This window comes from Carya illinoinensis, chromosome 5 (genome assembly GCF_018687715.1).
Source record: "Carya illinoinensis cultivar Pawnee chromosome 5, C.illinoinensisPawnee_v1, whole genome shotgun sequence".
NCBI classification, from domain to species: Eukaryota; Viridiplantae; Streptophyta; class Magnoliopsida; order Fagales; family Juglandaceae; genus Carya; species Carya illinoinensis.
The window spans coordinates 12,223,927-12,243,000 of NC_056756.1; the positions used below are offsets into that span (position 1 = coordinate 12,223,927).

The 19,074-nt window shown below is 36.2% G+C and overlaps 1 protein-coding gene across 2 annotated transcripts; it reads right to left on the reverse strand.

Moving 5' to 3' along the window:
• Positions 1-1,978: 1,978 nt before the first annotated feature.
• Positions 1,979-9,202, reverse strand: LOC122309311 (histidine kinase 3). 2 transcript variants are annotated; one of them, XM_043122764.1, is made up of 12 exons: positions 8,533-9,202; positions 7,817-8,283; positions 7,062-7,343; positions 6,662-6,831; positions 6,088-6,300; positions 5,597-5,783; positions 5,455-5,506; positions 5,120-5,349; positions 4,926-5,024; positions 3,517-4,652; positions 2,812-3,173; positions 1,979-2,557 (listed from the first exon to the last, which is right to left on the reverse strand). In XM_043122764.1, the coding sequence occupies exons 2-11, from the start codon at positions 8,246-8,248 to the stop codon at positions 2,933-2,935; spliced, it is 3,042 nt and encodes a 1,013-aa protein (XP_042978698.1). In that variant the 5' UTR covers positions 8,249-8,283; positions 8,533-9,202; the 3' UTR covers positions 1,979-2,557; positions 2,812-2,932. The 2 variants fall into 2 exon arrangements, with proteins under 2 accessions (XP_042978698.1, XP_042978697.1); XM_043122763.1 differs by having other exon boundaries at positions 7,817-9,202.
• Positions 9,203-19,074: the final 9,872 nt, after the last annotated feature.

Below are 19,074 nucleotides of genomic sequence, written 5' to 3' on the forward strand. Positions count from 1 at the left end.
CATTCCGGATTGGTTGATCCCCAAAAGCTGACCAAATTGTTAAGTATAGGAGATGGTGAATGGGATCGCGGATGTGAGAATTGAGCTTTCCTTGGTTCTGCGGTCAAGGGAACTCTTATCTTGGAGAAGTTTTCAACAAAACAACGATAATAGCTAGCAAGAACAAGAAAACTTCCAAGTCATACATGTTGGTAGGCCATGTCCAGAACACTAATCCTATGAAATTAGATATGCTTTCCACCTGAAATTTTTATGCTACAACCAAGGATAGTGTGATATATATATATTTTTAAAATAGACTTCAATTCAATTTATGAATGAAGAAAGTTACAGTTGTGACTAATAAGTCTCGGTACAAATCCTGATTACAAGCCAACTACTCATCTGTTATAAGCTCCCCCGTATACAATTTTCATTGTGCCGAACACTGTCTAAAAAATTTCAAAAAAAATTCTCTAATGATACAGTCTTTCTGAGATGTGAGACTCTGTACAAACATAGGTGTCCATCTCGACTTGTCTGTGAGATAACAACTCATTTCACCCCACCCTCATCCTCTAAAGGAGGACAGGGACTCACTATCTTACTCCTCCAAAAGAGGAAAGAGAATTGCCTATTTTAATTTATTTTCATTAACCTAACAGACATGTTATAACGAATAAAAACACCACTAACAACCCTAACCGAAAGGACAAAAAAAACAAAAAGCATTGTACGCTGCTACCCATGCCCACTAACTGCACCATATGCTCTAGTACACTTCTAATCGGGAGTGCCCATGCTCGTCCCCAAGCTCTCCACCAACTGCACAGTAAGTTACTACCCGTGCTCATCCCCATGCCCATGCCCACTGCTTCCAGGCCTGTCGCCATCATCCTCTCCAATTACCAGTAACCTCCGATCGGGACAACCTCCGTTTTGGGCTGGCATAAACGAAACCCAGAGACGAACAACCTCCATATCTTCGTTTAACGACCATGCACAGAGCCACTAGGAGCTTATTTCCAGACATCCACAACAAAACAAAGCTAACAGATCTAACAATCGAGAAAACAAAGCTAACAAAAATAAAATGAAAAAAAAAATCGAGAAAACTGTCTGACTCTGCATCATTTGAGCTCCGACCATCCCTGATAACATCCATCATGAGCTACAGCCGGGTTCCACCCCGAAAGACACTTTATCCTCTTCATGCAGCTTGGCATGCATCCCCAAAAAAATTCTTGTTTTCCATGGATAAAACAAAGTTCATATACCCCATGGAAGAGCACCCCAACTAGCAAGCTAAAATCTATCTCCAAGAGTTAGACTCCCTAACCAACTCACATCGTAAACCCTCTCTGCTGTCCCCTCAGGAGACCAATTCAAATCGGTCAGGAACGCTGGCCATACGAAACTCAAATCCTCCACCTCCAACATAGAATGTCTCTCCGTCCAGCTAGGTAATTTTATGAAGAAGACTCGGTACAAGGCCTGGTGATGGCCTTTCAACAGAACAAAAACAAAGCCAAACAGAAATAGAAACAGCTTTTATTACCTAAAGAAACAATCACAGCTCAGCAAACAGAAACCCAAAAAAAAAAAAAATAGAGGAGAGGAGGTGGAGCACTCCACCTCCCTCAACGGCTTTCCTTATCTTTTTCCTAGAGAAAATGGAGAGTTTATCACATTAGAAAGTTTAGGTCTTCTTTTAAGGATAGTGTGATATTAAAGCACCTTGTTGCCTGCCAAAAGCTTATCAGAGCTCATTTGAGTTTGTGCTAAAGTTCCTCTTTTGAAATCTATTTCCACAGAAATCCAATCTTTATAGAAATTGAAGAAGAATAAAGAGATGTCCTACAGCTTGAAATTCATTACTCAAGCAAAGATGCTTTTGCACAGAACACTCAACCATTGCTTGTATCGAATCTGACTAGATATGTTGCCATTGATTCAGAGTATAAGATCATAATAAGCAAGTGCTTCAAAGAAATGTACAGATCAGGCAAGAATTGTGACATTACTCAGAATTTATACAATGTCGTAGTTACATCAATCCTCGGTCGAACAAACTTTTCTCGTTGTTAGACACAAAAAAATGTAAAGAAAAGGATGCTCTATCAGTACACATCAAACATCTTTATTGAAGTCTGAATATACAAGATGCATTCTCCCGTTGCTGCGAAGCTATATTCTCATTCCTTCAACTGATAAATTACTATAATACAAGCAATGACACTCGGCAGAGAAGTGAGAGCTCTTCAATGATCGAAACTTTAATTACTGCACAGGGAGGAGGACGAAACCCCACATGTTCTATGATACATCAAGTCTAGGGATGTTTCTTTTGACCATTTTCAACTAGTATCTCTGAATTTGAGGTGTATCAGAGAGCCTTTACTAGCAGATAAATCTCATACAACCGATCCTTGACGAAAAGCTTGGAAATGAGATGAACTTTACAAGTGAAAAATGAACCGTCTTCTATATCTGCCTCATAAGAAAATCAACAAAAACTCAATCCCAACCAATCAAGCATGGCTTCTATATACACTTCCACCAAAAAGCTAATGTCTCCCTGGATATAACAAGCAGAAGTCAACAGACTAGTAATTGTAAAAGTCTGAAAAAAAGACTACGAATCAACAGACTACAATAATTTGACTTGAGCCTTTGGCCTCACTACAATTTTTTTTTTTAATGAAGTAAAAGGAAATATAGTCAGAGCCTTTGGCCTCACTTCAAAATCACTGACTTTATAAAGGAAACTATGACTATTCAAGAGGAAGAACTATAAAATCACAAGTAAAAGTTTAGTTCCAGAGAACTTACATTGGGAAGAACTCTGTACCCATTTAAGCATTAGTAAGCACACGCGAGTACACTAGTCATGCTTGCCTCAGCAGCAAGCCTTTAGAATAGAAGTTCTCTATGGATTCCCATTTGAAGCTGATCATAAAAAGCGTGAAACCTCCCTATAAAGTTGTTGAGCTTCAAACGGTTTTGAAACATACCCATCCATTCCACATTTTAGGGATTCCTCATGTGTAGCCTGGATCACATCTGCCGTCATGGCCAAAATGGGAACATGCCAATTTGAAATATTAGCATAAGCTTCCACAGATAGTTCCCCATGCTGAATCCAATTGTTGATACTGTGTTCCATGCACCTAATGTTTCTGGTAGCTTCAAACCTGAGGGAGGGAGATTAATGGTTCTTAAATATAGTAATTGATCTACCAATAACATCTAAAATTTATTAAAATCAAATAATATCACCAATGGAGAGAGTGAAACGTGCAGCCCAAGAAGAGTGATTGCTCATAACCGATTGCAAATTTGAGGTTATAGATCCCATCACATATAAGGCAGACTACAATTATCTAAATGCTTAACTTGCAAACTAGAAGTATGGATTCTATCCTGACATCATTAGAATGATATATATTGATTTATTTATGACTTGTTAATGAAAGTCTTTGCCTTGCAAAATATACTTCATACCAGAAACTTTACAATAAATCAAGCAGAACATACCCATCCATTTCCGGCATCTGGACATCCATGAAACAGGCATCAAATTGGTGAGGTGGTTTAAGCAATGAGATTGCCTTTTTCCCACTGTCTGCACAGACCACATCAGCTCCATACTTCTTCAAAGCACCAGCAGCTACTTTGAGATTCACATTATTGTCATCCACAATAAGGATTTTTCTACCAAGAAGAAGATTACAGAGAGACAGACCAGGGAGCTCCCCATTACGGGGATTCCCCTTGTTCTCTACACCCATGGCTCGCTGTAATGAGGCAGCAAGCATGCTTGTTCTCAGGGGCTTCGTGATAATTAGAGGTGTGTAAACACTTGAAGTTGCAGCATTTGTTCTAGATGAACCGATAGAATTAGCGAGAAGGAACAACTTGGGTGGAATTCCACGATCAAAGTTCTTTAAATTATTAGTAAAAAGAGCTGAAATGCCTGAATCCCTATCCCAAATTTCCTGTTCTACAAGGATCATATTGGTAACTGTTTTGCCACCGCTTATGTAGGGCAAAACTTGATTCAAATCAGAAACTACTTCAACATGAGCTCCAAGGCGTTGGATATGATATCTTGACACCTTGGCCCGGACAGGTCTGTGGTCCACAACTAATGCCGTCATGCCCTGAAATTCGGAGGATGCAGGATTGGATTTATTGTCGATTTGCTGGCTTTTATACTCATTTGGATTGGAGCAGCCATTTGTGAAGACTGCAGTAAATGTAAAGGTAGAGCCAATCTTTGGTATGCTGACAAAACCAATTTCCCCACTCATTAGGCCAACTAAGCACTTGCTTATGCTTAGGCCAATACCTGTGCCTCCATGCGTTCGGGAGATAGAAGGACCCACCTGCATAAAAGGAGTGAAAACACGAGAATGTGCTTCCAGAGGGATCCCTACTCCTGTATCCTCCACAGATACAATTAGGTTGATAAGGTCAGAGGAGGATAATGATAGAGGACAAGTGGATCCCTCTCGACTGAAAGTCTTAAATCCTTCCCAGCTGCGTCGCCTATCTGCAACAGGGAATCCACTCAATGTGTTCTTTGATGATGATTCTGTCTCAACATCTATTGAACCAATCACCTCCTCCACGAGATGAACAGTAACAAATATGTGTCCTTTCTCTGTGAACTGTAATAGACTTAAAATGATCAGTTTTTGCCAAGTTTCTTTTCTAGATCCACTAAATTTCGTCATTTTACTCTTTCTCCACAAGGCAAACTATTAAATATCAAAACTAACTTTGGTTCATAGAGTAAAAACTGAATAGATTTTCATGATCAAGCATCCCCCCACGTCTGTATATATGTACAGTTCTACAATAGCAGAAAACATATTTTTTGCTTTTTCAGCACAGTTTTTCCACTATGTTCAACAAAATTCTAGGACCTACTTTGTACTTACCTTCATTGAGTTACCCATAAGATTGGTAATGATTTGACGAAACCTTCCTGGATCACCAATTAGCATTTCAGGAACTTGATCTGAGATATAAACTGCCAGCTGCTCTTCCCAGAAGTTTGGCCATACAAACATCAATTTATTAGAAAGTAGAAGTAATTAATGAAAGATAATTCAAAAATAGAAACAGTTATTACCTCAACTCCTTTTTCTTGAGACTTTCCAGAAAAGAGCGACAGAACATCATCCAAAATTGCTCGTAGATCAAACCGCATTGCCTCAAGCTCAAGCCTTCCAGATTGAATCTTTGCCTGGTCTAAAACCTCATTTATGAGTGAGACTAGAGCTTTTCCACTGGCCTGTGCAGTTCCAACGTAATCTTGTTGAGTAACATCTAGCACTGTGTCCATAAGCATATCCAACATTCCTGAAAAATTAAAAACAATAGTGTCATGGCTCAAAAACCTCTACCTTGAACATAGGAGAAACATATAAATTATTCACTATTAATAAAGGACTGTCAAACACTCACCGAGAACACCATTCATTGGGGTTCTGATCTCATGGGAGACAGTAGCAAGGAACTACAGAGGGTTGAAATTTGGTTAGGTCGCATGTGCATGATAAAAGCACCCTAAAAAAGGTTGTATTGAGTAATTAAAGGCATCAAATACCTGAGATTTGGCAACATCAGCAGCCTCAGCTCGTTTTTTGAGCTCCATCATCTGATGGTAATCATCTTCTACTTTGGCAATTCGATTCACAGTTGCATGGAATATATATCCAACAAGTAAAGCAATCACGAGGATGCCAACAGAAGTTGTTATTGCAAGCCAAGGCCATGGTGGTTTTTGTTTGAACCTGTACCGGGAATAAACACAGGTTTAGTCTCCAACTCCTAAATTTCAACTATTGATGTAATTTTCCTCAGAAGCTACGGGAGACTGGTTCTTTGGAAACCAGTAACAGCAGAGTTGCATCAACTTATTGGAGACAGACAAGCCATACGATAACAGAAACTCACTATCTGTTTTTATGATGCAAGTGACGTAACTTTTCCAGAATCTTGACATGACACTTAATTAGTTACAAACAAACCAAAGAGGTCTACATGACACAGAAGCTGAACCCAGAATAATCAGCACAGAGAAGAGTTTATTATTACCTGCAATGCATCTCATGCTTCCTGATGGGATCTCCAAAATTAAGGGTGCTGACATGCTGCAAACCATCATCCGATACATTGGAACCATACATGCTGATTGGATGTGAGTGATCGGTAGTGTCATACACATTCACGAGGATGGTTTGTTTACTAGCAAGCTGTTGAAGCAACTTCTCCACAAGTGATTCAATATCAAATACTCCACCAAGATACCTGCTTGGCAGCAGACAATGGTGAGAAGGTTTCTTATTGATTTTTATAAATTTATTTTACAGCCTCCATATACTCCACATGGCATCAGCAGTATGGGTCTTAACCTTACCAAAACAAGTTCAATGCATATAGTGAATTTGAGTATTACTACGGCATCTCTCCCTCTTCACACATACATGCACACACAAACATGCAAAGCAGCTTTTAACGCTGTTATTCATCTTTTTCTCTGAAAGGAGGGGGGGCAGGGGGAATTTTGAGGAATTCGGAAACCCTAATGAGTTTTTCTTCTCTCTATCTCTGATAAGTAACCCTAACGAATTTTTCAAATCAACTTTTGCATTTATCTGATGAAACATACCCATCAGTTGCTTGAATCCTCTCCTTTGGTGTAACATTTGAGGAGAGGTCTGTCTTGTAGACGGCAAATGTCAATATAACTCCAAGACGGTTTGTTTTCACTAGCCTGAAAGGTGCAGTTAGAACCCCCTTTCCTGATGATCTTGCACGCAACACATTCTCACGATCTTCCTGTTGGTACATAACTGGATGAAACTTTCTGATTGAAAATCATGTATAAATCAAATAATTTCATAAAGCAGTGGTAAATGGTTCAAGATTTTAAGACTCCAAAGAAGAGCTTTCTGAATCATTACCAGATTCTGTTTTATTGGAAACTAATAATTTAATATGGCCAATCAGCAACCAAGAAAAAAAAAATGAATCACAAGAGAATATGCAGAAGATATAAAGAAATTTACCTTCCCCGAGAGCACATCAAGTGAAACCACGTGAGAAATAGTATCCTGTGCAAAGATGACAGGAGCATATTCTTCCCGAATTGGGGACGGCTCTAAGGCTTCTGGGGCATAATCATCCTCATGAACGGGGTTTTGTTCGAGAGTATCCATCCTCTTAATAGTCCAGCCTTGTTGCTTCTCGAATTGTTCCCTTTCTGAGTGGAGCACCCTTACAGCATATGCCACACCACTTGTGATGGGCCTCTCAAAAGCAGTTCTTTCCGTGTACCTCGCAAAAGTCCTCTATAGATTTAGAAAATTAGATTGTTTTGTTCACTAGATGCCGGTGAACATAGGCAAAAGAACTCAGATCTGGTTGTAGATATAGTTAAATTAACCAAATTAACATCCGGAATTGAGACTTCATATGAATTTTCTCTATTCAACACCTCAAATTAAACTCCCATAGGAAGAAAATGGATCACGTGAATTATGCAATGAAGTTGTATCAATGAAAAGCTAAATGATTAAGAACTACTATAAATTGTTAAAATTAAATGAGGTCATTAGACAAATAGCTGACATATGGTTGTGAATTAAGCCATATGCCTCAAAATTAACATTCTTGACTGAATCAATGGAAGAAACAAGTTAGAAGGAAGGCAAACTTATACTGGAGGGTTATGGATTCGCCAAATATACACCTATAAAAAAAAAAATGGATTCGCCAAATATTGTTATCCTAAATTGCTCAAATATGAAGTAGATGAATTTACCTGATCAATGGCAGATGGGTTCTTGCCATGGTGGAAGGTTGAGATCATAATGGACATGGCTTGAATATGATTCATACTCACATTAAACTGATCCTGTAACATCCTAGCTCTTTCGTCGCACATACTAGCAAGGGTCTCTTTCCTCTTCTCAGTAACTTGTAGCCTCATGTAACAGAAGATCCACAGAGACACTACGGTCCAACCAAGTACCCATGCAATCAAAAGCTTCCTCCACCATGCTTTCGCGACTCTCTTGGACCCAATATACTGGAAGTAGTGATGCTGAATTTTCCAACTGTTCTCTGAGATCTTCTCCCACCATTTGAGCCACATCTTGTCACTATCCCCAAGCAAACCAGTCTTAGTGTCCATTATTGCACTATTTATGAACCAGTTCATGGAAATTACAGGCACAATCCAGCAACATAGCATCAAAAGGAGATGCCCCACATTTAGACCAAACCCAACTACGTGAAGAAAACTCATCAACAACAGTAACCAACACAAATTAACAAGAAACAGTAACAATACGAAGTGAGTTTGACTTCTTGATACTTCCAGCGCGAGAGAGAAAAAAGGGGGGGGGGGGGGGGGGGGGGGGGTGGGGGAGAGAGCGACCCAGTATCAAATCCACAGAAACTTCCTAGTTAAAAAATAAATAAAAAAATTACTTGGAAGAAGCTGATGAAGGAGAAGAAATGGAGGATGAAGCTCACCCGCCTCCGATTTCACTAAAAGCAGGTAGATTGAAGTGGAAGTGGAGAGATGCTATCTTATCCACTCAAACAGCTTCAAATTGGGAATGCAAGAGTAAGCCCAAGATTAAGGAAGATAAGAATTCACAGACCTAGAAAAGGAATCAACGAATCCCAGGATTCTGAGTTTCTAATCCCAAACAATTTGATTTTATCTGTTAACTACCAACCAAAACCCGGGACAAGAAATGGGCTAAACTAGCCAACGAAGATTCGATATTTAGTTAAACCAAAATCAGAAAACCGACCACCAATAAAGAACCTGACAGGAGATCTAGTTTATGGCTTTCAACTTCATGAAATCAAACAAGAAGGAATTTAAGCATGTGGGTTTTAAAGTTGGACTCTTTGAGTAAACCAACCTTAATAGACCCTATACACAGAAGCAGCGCAGTAAGAACCAGAAATGGTAGTTGTTGAAGAAGCAGCGCTAGGTAAAAAAAAAAAGGGAAGAAGGAAAGAAGCTGAGCAGAGTGAATTCATGGACATTGAGGGAAAAAAATCATGAAAAAAGGTTGGAGAAGAATATGGTGGTAGAAATGTCTGCTAGCACAGGCCATTATCTCTATCCACAGAGTCCATACTATCCGACCCCAAAAACAAACAATTTGTTCAACATTTAATATATTTAACAATATATAATATATTATATATATCTGCACACTTTTTTTTTTCCTAAGGCAGAAAAGGTATACTTCCACTTGGCAGAAATCACTGCTTTTCTTCGACTTTCCTTCGTGTTCACATCCCTTATCTATCCAAGACCAGTAGACAACTTGTACACGCTAAGTTGTTAACTCTGTGTTTGCATGGCTGTACTTCTTATATCACAAAATTACCCTCCTATGGAAACAGAATTTTCACTTCTCTATCCTATTGGCATTAGATACCCCATACTTTTCTTCTAATTAGAATTTACTACCAGAGAGACCAAGAGTCAAAAGAGTAGGTAAAGAGTTTTAAGGCAAAGCCATGATAAGAACCTCTCAAGGTGTGTTTACCTTCTTTTTTCCCTGTGCTGGAGTCTGAATCAACTTATAGGCATACAGCTCTAAATTCATTGTAAGCCCCCTCCCAAAAAAAAAAAGCAGGACAGTCGAGAGACATCATGGGCTCCCCTTAAGAAACGCATATGTTCTTCTTGTAATTTGTCCTCAAATTTCAAAAACATGCCTGGTAGCAACTTTCTTTTTATAAAACCATATGCCCACCCCGGTTCTGCATATTTTATCAAAGAATGTTACAGTCCAAAATGAAGTAGTTTTAAAGTTTTTGGTTTTTCAGTGATATTGACATTTCATCTTTTATATATATATATACACACACATACATATACAAGTTAAAAGTAAAAGCCCCACCAAATGATAAAAGAATAACTTCATATATAGTACAGCAACGTAGTTGTAACCAACCCCCAACCCTAAGGGGGAATAGGTTGGGTACCTTTATGGCTCTTTACAAGTTGTTTACTGTATGGGAAACAAAGAGAAGCATGAGTAGGACAAGCCTACAAGAGGGGTAACGAGAGGCAGAGATGTAAAAAAGAGCTGGGGTTGGAGAACAAAATGGTCATTTTACGTGAGGGAGAGGAACGGGGAAAAGGTGGGTTAGACGACGACAATAAATGACAAAATAGTAATTTGGGAATAAAGCAGTGGCAAAGGTATAAGTGGCACTTTAATCAAGGCTCGTCACGAAGTGATTAGGCCATCACTACAACCCACTTCTTTTTTGGGGTCTGGGGAGCTCTGTCTGACAGCGACGTCCCACGTCAGCGCACCGGTTCTCTCTGGCTCTGACCAATCGGTTCGGGCTACGTGTACTTCCCGAAATGGCTTTGCCTAGTTACGTGTCAACTGTGGGGAAGGGATAAAATTGAAAGCATCTCCCTCCCACGTGTACACTCCCACGTGTACACAGCGGGACGGGCTTGTCGCCTGTCGGCTCTGTAAGTTTGCGCTGTCAACCAACACAAGTTCCGCTTCTTTTAAAAAATAAATAAATAGTTTCACATTCACAAGTTATCTCATTTTGGTAAGTTATTATTCTTATAGACATGATCGTAAGTGATTTTTATAATTATTGAAAAAAAATTGATACGAATTTTTTCTTGAATTCTTTAAATAATGAATGAAAAGTTATTATGTTCAAAAAAATATTATATATATAAAAATTCTATATACCACGTTATCATTTTATTTTTATCTTATTATATAAAATGTGATATATTTATCACGAATAATACTATACATCACGTTCTTATCTTATTTTCATCATATTAAATAAGATGTAACTTATTTATAATCATAAATAATAAAAAAATATGTAATAAATAATCATTTAATGGTAAGAAATATGTCACATCATAATAAGATAAAAATAAGATAGTAGTATAATGTGTATAATTTTTTATTTATCACCATTAGATAATCTATATTTTATATAATAAGATGAAAGTAAAATAATAGTATTGTATATAACATTACTCATATTTTTTTAAAGCACATATATTAGATAAAAATAAATAAGTAGTTATTATCTAATTTGTTTGGATTAAAACCAAAAAATCTGAACTCCTTAACTAAATCAAAGAATTTGAGTTCCGAATTAATTTATTGATATATAATTGTTCTTAGTTTTTTAAAAGTATTATTGTAATATGTATGTCAAATCATTTCTTATCTGTTGGTTATTTAATTACTAATGGTTTATTCTATGTTTAAGTGTATGAAGAGCTTGTGGCTCGAACTGGTCCCGTGAAGCTTTAAATCTGCTTTCAACAGGCACGTGGGGAGCTGGTGCCTTTAATCCGAGTATATGAGCTGAGCCGTTGGATCCGATACACTTGTTACAATCCTGATGCACCATATATATACATCTTGTTCCTTGTAACCCTAAGAGCAGATTTCATTTGTGTGTATCGGCTGAGAATAAGAGGCAGAGAGGGAAAGGGGGCGATTCTAGAGTTTGTGCTTGAGGGAAGAAATCGGTGTGATTTCTTTGTGAGATCTGAGTGTTTCTGTATGTATTTGAACTGAGACTTCTCTGTGATTGATTTGATTCATCAATAAAGATCTCTGAGGCCATTCCTGTCGTGGATGTAGACCATTAGGGTCGAACCACGTATCTCAGTGTGTTCTTTCCTTGCTTTCTTATTTCCTTTTATTTTCTTGTTCATATATGATTCTTGTAATCTCCTGATATATCTATTCTTGCTATCTTGTTGATCCATGCGTTATAACTGATCTGGAAGGTGCTGATATATTGATAGTTGGATCTGTGTTGGTATAATGTTGGTTTTGTGATCATAGCCGATATGTATATATATTGTTTCTTATGTAATCTTGAGCATTCTGTTATTTCTTTTGTCATAAACAGAAAGAAGTACGTGTTGTTGTTTTCTGTAAACAAGCCTTATATATATAGGATATTAAACAGTGATTTCTTTATTAAATCTTGGCATAATTTTGTAACTATAAAACACAAGTTTTATAACAATTATGCATATATGCTATATGAGAAAAGACGATTTCCTTCACTTTACTTGAAATTTGATAGATAGTTTAATGAAAATATAAGACATATTGGTTATACATTATGTTTCTAAAAGTGGTGAGATTGGTAAATAAAATGATCAAAACATTAATATTATATGAATACTATCCATATCATCATAAAATGAAGATGATCATGCGGCCTTTTGAACATAAAAAATATCTTGTTTGTCTGATCTCCGCTTCTGGCCTTCTATCATATATTGGATCTTTGTTAATGTGGGGGTTGATTAAAAATAAATAAACATGCATGCACGCATCTTTCGGGGCATGACATGCCTGTACAGATTCAACCATAAATATATATATATATATATATATATATATATGACATGAAGAATCCAGAGACATTATTCAATCATAACAGCTGGTTGTCATGATGACAACGTACGGATATATATAAGAATTATTATATAAAAATTATATAAAATAAATTTATAAACTTATATAATTTATTAGAATTGTTAGATTTATTTTATAATAAAAATAATTTTATAATTTAATATATTATATTAATTAAATTATATCGATTTGTAAGAATATTTTTATATAATAATATTTTTGTATCTAAAATATTTCCATACATATATTATATATATATATATATGCTGTAACCTTGGGAGAAAAAATGCTCGTCCATGCTATGTATATCTATGGTACTCAAAAGGGATCGATCGATTATACCATTGAGGCAACATTAACACAACATTTCCAGCAGCCGTCTCAATTAGAGGTCGAAAAATCAAATAATTTTTTATGCATATATATGTATATATATTCAGAAGTACTGTCGATAATTCGGACAGCCAGAATGCGCGGGCGAGAGAGTATGAATGCGTGCGGCCACCTATATAATTATGGGCATTGGGCATTAAGTAATATTATCGACAGTTTTGAACAGGAAATTTCAGAACATCCAGATACATGTTCACATGCAAATATTTTTGCCGAGCAACAAGCGGGCACTAGCAGTTATATATATTGGTTGGGGACACCATTTATTGGCATCATTGAATAAATACGACAACATGAACAAATCCAAATGATTATTGAGAGCAGTAATATATTTATTGCTTAATGTAAAGTTGTAGCAATATAATTTATGAGGATATCAATACATATATAAATGCACATGCTTGGATAAATAAAGACATCAAGAAAAGACATGATCATGATATATCAGTAGTCATGACTATGATATTGATCTGTGCAAGAAACGGCCAGTCCTTCATTTCGAAAATGACTGTCAATTTACATGATGTCGAAATAATTATTATTTTCCCCACAAAATAGTAGTAGTCCATATCCAACGCCAAGGGGATCGGTAAATCTGAATTCTTACGGGAATCCAGCTTGGAATGATATACCTTGATGTCGTACGTGATTAATTAGAAACATAGAGTAGTAAGTAGGAGTACTGCATGAACTGGGTCCCCAGTTACGTCCCCATTATTGCTAGGCTTATTATATATACGTCATATGTTAGTAGTATCGTCAAGGCATCATTCTTTTACGAGGTATGGGCTCCATCAAAAGAGAAGCCGTAGGTCTTGAAAATATAAAATATGACGCATGCCGTCGGTTGATGCTTCCCTCTACCGCATGCCTAAATCTACAACTTCACAAAACAACAAAAACTATATATGTATGTATGTATGTATGTATGTATGTCAGATATTACCAGTCGAGAAACGATTCCTTTTGCAACTGTCAGTTATCATTTGATCGAATTTTATTATTCTAAACTCTTAACCATCTTCAAAGATAGTAATTATTAGATACTTCTAAGAATACAAATATGCAATGCCTTTTTTTTTTTTTTTTTTATGAATAGCTTTATCTTATTCCAAAGTTTATTATAAAAGAGAGAGAATAGAAGGAGGAATGTCCTCCATTAATACAATAAGAGAATTATTTAAACCCAAAGCATCTTTTTCAAGAGTGTGAACAATTCTATTATTGTTTCTTCTAGTATGTTGCACTGTCCAAGTATCAAAATTATCCAAAAGTGATATTATATCTGCCAATATCATGCGAATTCTAGTTCCATTTTTTCAGAACTTTTGAGCCACTGAACTACTTGCAAAGAATTTCCTACCAAGATGATATTTCTAAAACCCAAGTCATGACAAAAGATTATGGCATAGAACCAACTACCTCAGCTAGAAAAGGGTCAGGAAACAAGTCCTTTTCATCTTGAGTGTGGCCTTGATGGTGCCCTCTCAATCACATATAACAGCTCTTATCCTAACCTTGCAATGAATACTGTCCAGAGTAGCATCCCAATTTAACTTGAAAATACCTTAAGGAGGGGCCTACCATGCTTCATTTATGGGCATACTAGATTTAGTGCAACTTGAGGGTTTAGATAATTATCTAATTTCAGTCAGTAAATCATTGGCTTGCTACACTAGTTTAGAAGGATGAGTAAACTTATTCTTGAAAATGTAATCATTTCTTCTCTTCCATATCAACCAGTAGACAACAGGAAATTCCTTCATATCAAACTAATTCAAAGCAACAAACATCTTCTCCACTGGTTCCTTGAAGACCTGGATGTGTGATCCACTTTTCTGAATACTATTTGTGCATTGTCCCCACATATCATTAACTGCAATGCATTCCCACAATATATGCTCTACTGTCTCAAGATGTTGTTTAAAAAATGGACACTAAAGATTAATAAGAACCATTCTCATAGATAAATTGGCTCTTGTTGGAAGAGCATAGAGACAGCCTCTCCAAAGAAAGGTTTTATTGGCATTAGGGATTTCCAGATGCCAAATCTTGGTCCACTCATCTTGCTAGGCTATAGCCTATAGGGCTAAGGACTGGCCTTTGTCATGATCTTGAAGTTCATCATAGAGATGATATGTAACAGCCCGCTAGAAATTCAATTAAGGAATTTCTATTGACTTTAGGAACCTCGTGAAAACTCTGTAAGTTTACACGAATCGATTAATCGCATAAATTTTAGCCTGTCAACATAGTTAGTGTTATCACTCACTATGGTGCTAGAAATGCGATTTTAATTATTTGAGATAGTTAAAAGTGTCAGAATACATTATAGTCTACACCACTAGGCTTAATTAAATATTTAGAATTTTTCAGTACTAAGTTTATTACGTTTATTTTTGGAGTGAATAGTAACCTCGGTAAATGTACTGAGCGCAGTGTTTTCAAAATCATAGTGTGAAATGTCCAAATTAGGATAACGATATTTTATTTGGACACTTGGCAAGATCTTAACCACACATAATGAATAGTATTAGATACTTGGCACAAAGAGAAACCATTAGATGGAATTGTGAAGGAAATCAAGGTGTGAGATCATGACACCTAAGCAAAATACACATTTTGGAAAATATCTTAAGAATAGAGATTTAAAATACACATAGAAAGATTTTAGCCACCTTACTCTTCCAAGTCTACTCCACATTTGGAAAATATATTGAGCTGATTTTTATAGATATTATTGGATAGAATATTTTGAGATAATATTTTATAGATATTTTGGGTAGGAGAAAACCACACTCAACTCTCAACTCCAGCCTTATCATCTCCCTTATCTCTTCCATAAGCATCTCCAGCCATCACCCACGAACTTATCTTCATTTACACGTTTCTTTAAAATAATATCAAACATTCTCTCTCGGACAGCTTTTAGGAGTTCTTTTGCATGCCCATTTCGAAGCTGTTGTAAGTGTTTTATCATAAAGTCTCCTTCATATAAGTTGTTCCTTTTTTAGTCTAGTTTACATGGATATCTTATTTGCCCCATTTGAAGATCATTTGGTCAGTCAAATATTGTGTAAACTATAGAAAGGTCATTCTAGGAGATAAACTGGAGAATATGTTATAGTTTGGAGTTTTTTACCAAGCTAATGGATAGATATTGGTCCGAAATTTTTATGGAGTATTGTTAACATGTATATATGACTATTGGTTGAGGATTTTTGCATGATTGAAGGTTTTGATGAAATATTTGCTTAGATTTAGAAACTTAGAAACTGGAAGAAGAAAAACAGTTTCTATTTTGAGAAAGTTTAACTCTTTGGTGGTCTAAACCTATTCTAATGACTTTGATAATTTTATTGGAGGATCCTAAGCATCTTATATACATGTTATATTATTATTTTGAAGATATTTGATGTTAGTTTCAAAGATATGAAATTTTATACAAAGAGATATTCAGATAAGCCAAAGTGTGGATGTTCTTGGCTAAATTTATGTTTTGGTTAATTTTTAACCATGTGATCTTGAATTAGAAGCTTATATATGTTTTAGGACATCGTTTTAAACCATGTGATGGTTTGGTTTGAAGATCACATATTTATAAGTCATAGATCAAAAGGTTGATCAAAACAAGTTAGAAACAAAAATCAATAGAAATAGCATATGAGAATTTCAGCCCTATGGAGTTTTAATAGTTGTGATTAGTTTTAAATTTTTCTAAATTGATATTTGAGTTGAGGATAAAATTTACATGAGGCATGTAAATTTTGGTGACTTTTGGAGTTAGTATGCAAAATCCTTAAGTTATGGGTAAAACGGTCATTTTCCTACATGTAGGAAGTAAAATGGAAATTTTACTCTTTAAGTTAGTATTTTTCCATATTTCAAATTATTAGTGATTTAGTACTAACTTTTAGAATCACTAATTACAGTTCCTCGTGATCGCGCTTGAGGTTTTATAAGAAACGCGGAGATCGAGGTAAGTTAGCTTTTAACTTACTAGCAGTCTACTGTGTATGTGTGCTAAGTAAAAGAACTATAGTGTATGTATGTGTGTTATCATATATGTCATGCCATGCCAAGTTATCACGTAATTGTTTATTATACAGAATTTATTTTGTCATCAATTTTTATCTGTTACATAATATATTCTGTTATGTATTACTGTACATTACAAGTACGTCATGCTAAGTATGTCATCTATTACATGTATGTCAAGTCATGTAATATTCACTGTTGCAAGTATGTCATGTTAAATATGTTGTCTATTATATGTTATGCCATGTTACGAAATGTTTCTATTTCAAGTTGGTCATGTATTTCAAGTTATGTTCAAGTCACGTTTCATCTTGAGTACATTATGTTTGTGTAGAATACATGGGGTCACAACAACTGTGGAGTATGTATTTTACTACAATTGTGATGCGTAGAATACATGGGGCCACAACAACTGTGGAGTATGTATTTACACGTAGAATACATGGGGCCACAACAACTGTGGAGTATGTATTTTTCATGTTAAGTCAAGTTTGTGTAGAATACATGGGGCCACAACAACTGTGGAGTATGTATTTACACGTAGAATACATGGGGCCACAACAACTGTGGAGTATGTATTTTTCATGTTAAGTCAAGTTTGTGTAGAATACATGGGGCCACAACAACTGTGGAATATGTATTTAACTACAATTGTGATGCGTAAAATATATGGGGCCACAACAACTGTGGAGTATGTATTTTTCATGTTAAGTCAAGTTTGTGTAGAATACATGGGGCCACAACAACTGTGGAGTATGTATTTTTAATGTTAAGTCAAGTTTGTGTAGAATACATGGGGCTACAACAACTGTGGAGTATGTATTTACACGTAGAATACATGGGGCCACAACAACTGTGGAGTATGTATTTTTAATGTTAAGTCAAGTTTGTGTAGAATACATGGGGCCACAACAACTGTGGAGTATGTATTTTTCATGTTAATTCAAGTTTCAAAGCAAGTTTATGATAAGTCAAGTTCAGTTCATGTTTCAATTTAAGTTATGTCAATTATGCTATGTTGTACGCTAAGTTATTCTTTAATTACTTATGAATTTGATTATGCATTTATGCTTTTACTGTCATCCATGCATCATTAGTCTGTGTGGAAGTTTTTTGTTAACTTGCTGAGATTTGTAATCAAATCTCACTGTGGTAGTCCCAACTACCATTCCTCCCGAATGGTAGATCTTGTTACAGGATCTGAAGGTGGACCAGGAGCTGACCAACTAGACACAGTCGACTGAACGACGGTGCGTCGTTAATGTTAATATAGTAGTTAAATTACTACTTGTACGATGGAGTTGTATCTCCAGTACTTTTGGATCATAACTATTTTGGAATAGTGCTGTGATCTTAGTTATTCAATGGATCTTTATGTATGAAGTATGTTTTAAGTATTGGGATATTTTCAGTTTGGTGCATAGTATTGCTAAAGAAAAAAATTATCCGCTGCGAATATTGCATAATGTTAGATGCATGTTAGGATTATTGCATCTTATATGTCATGAACGGGGGCAGGTAACCTTGTGTTGCATGTCTCGACGCTTCAAATGTTCGTCCGATCCCAAACGGAATTTGGGGGCGTCACATGATATGCACTTTTAATAGTGAAATTACCCTTAATAGTGCACCTCTAAATCCTCTTATCAGGCCCGTTGCAGTGACTAATAGGGATGGCTTTAATAATTGCTGCTTCTTCGCTGGAAAATGTGACAATGACCAGTAATTCATTCCACTGATGAGTATCTGAGTCAATAAGATTAGAAACTTTGGTATCAACCTATAAAAACCTGATCGAGCTTTTGAGGTTTGAATGTGGTATGTTGAGGAAGCCACTTGTCAGTCCATATACTAGCTAACTGTCTCTCCATTGCCAATTCCCCATAAAAGACTGTCCTCCAAAAGAGGTATTGCAGATAAAATACTTTGCCAAATATAAGAGGGATTGCTGCCCAATTTAGCTTTTAAGAAATCAGTGGCTGGGAAGCACTTTGCTATAAGAACTTTAGCAGCAAGGGAATTGAGATTTTAAATAAGCCTCCATCCTTGCTTGGCCAACATAGCAGTATTAAAGTTCTCAAATTCTTAAGTCCCAAACCTCATAGCTTCTTAGCTCTTATCATTTGCTGTCATCTCACCCAGTGTATTCTATTCTCTTGTGTCTGTTGACCTTACC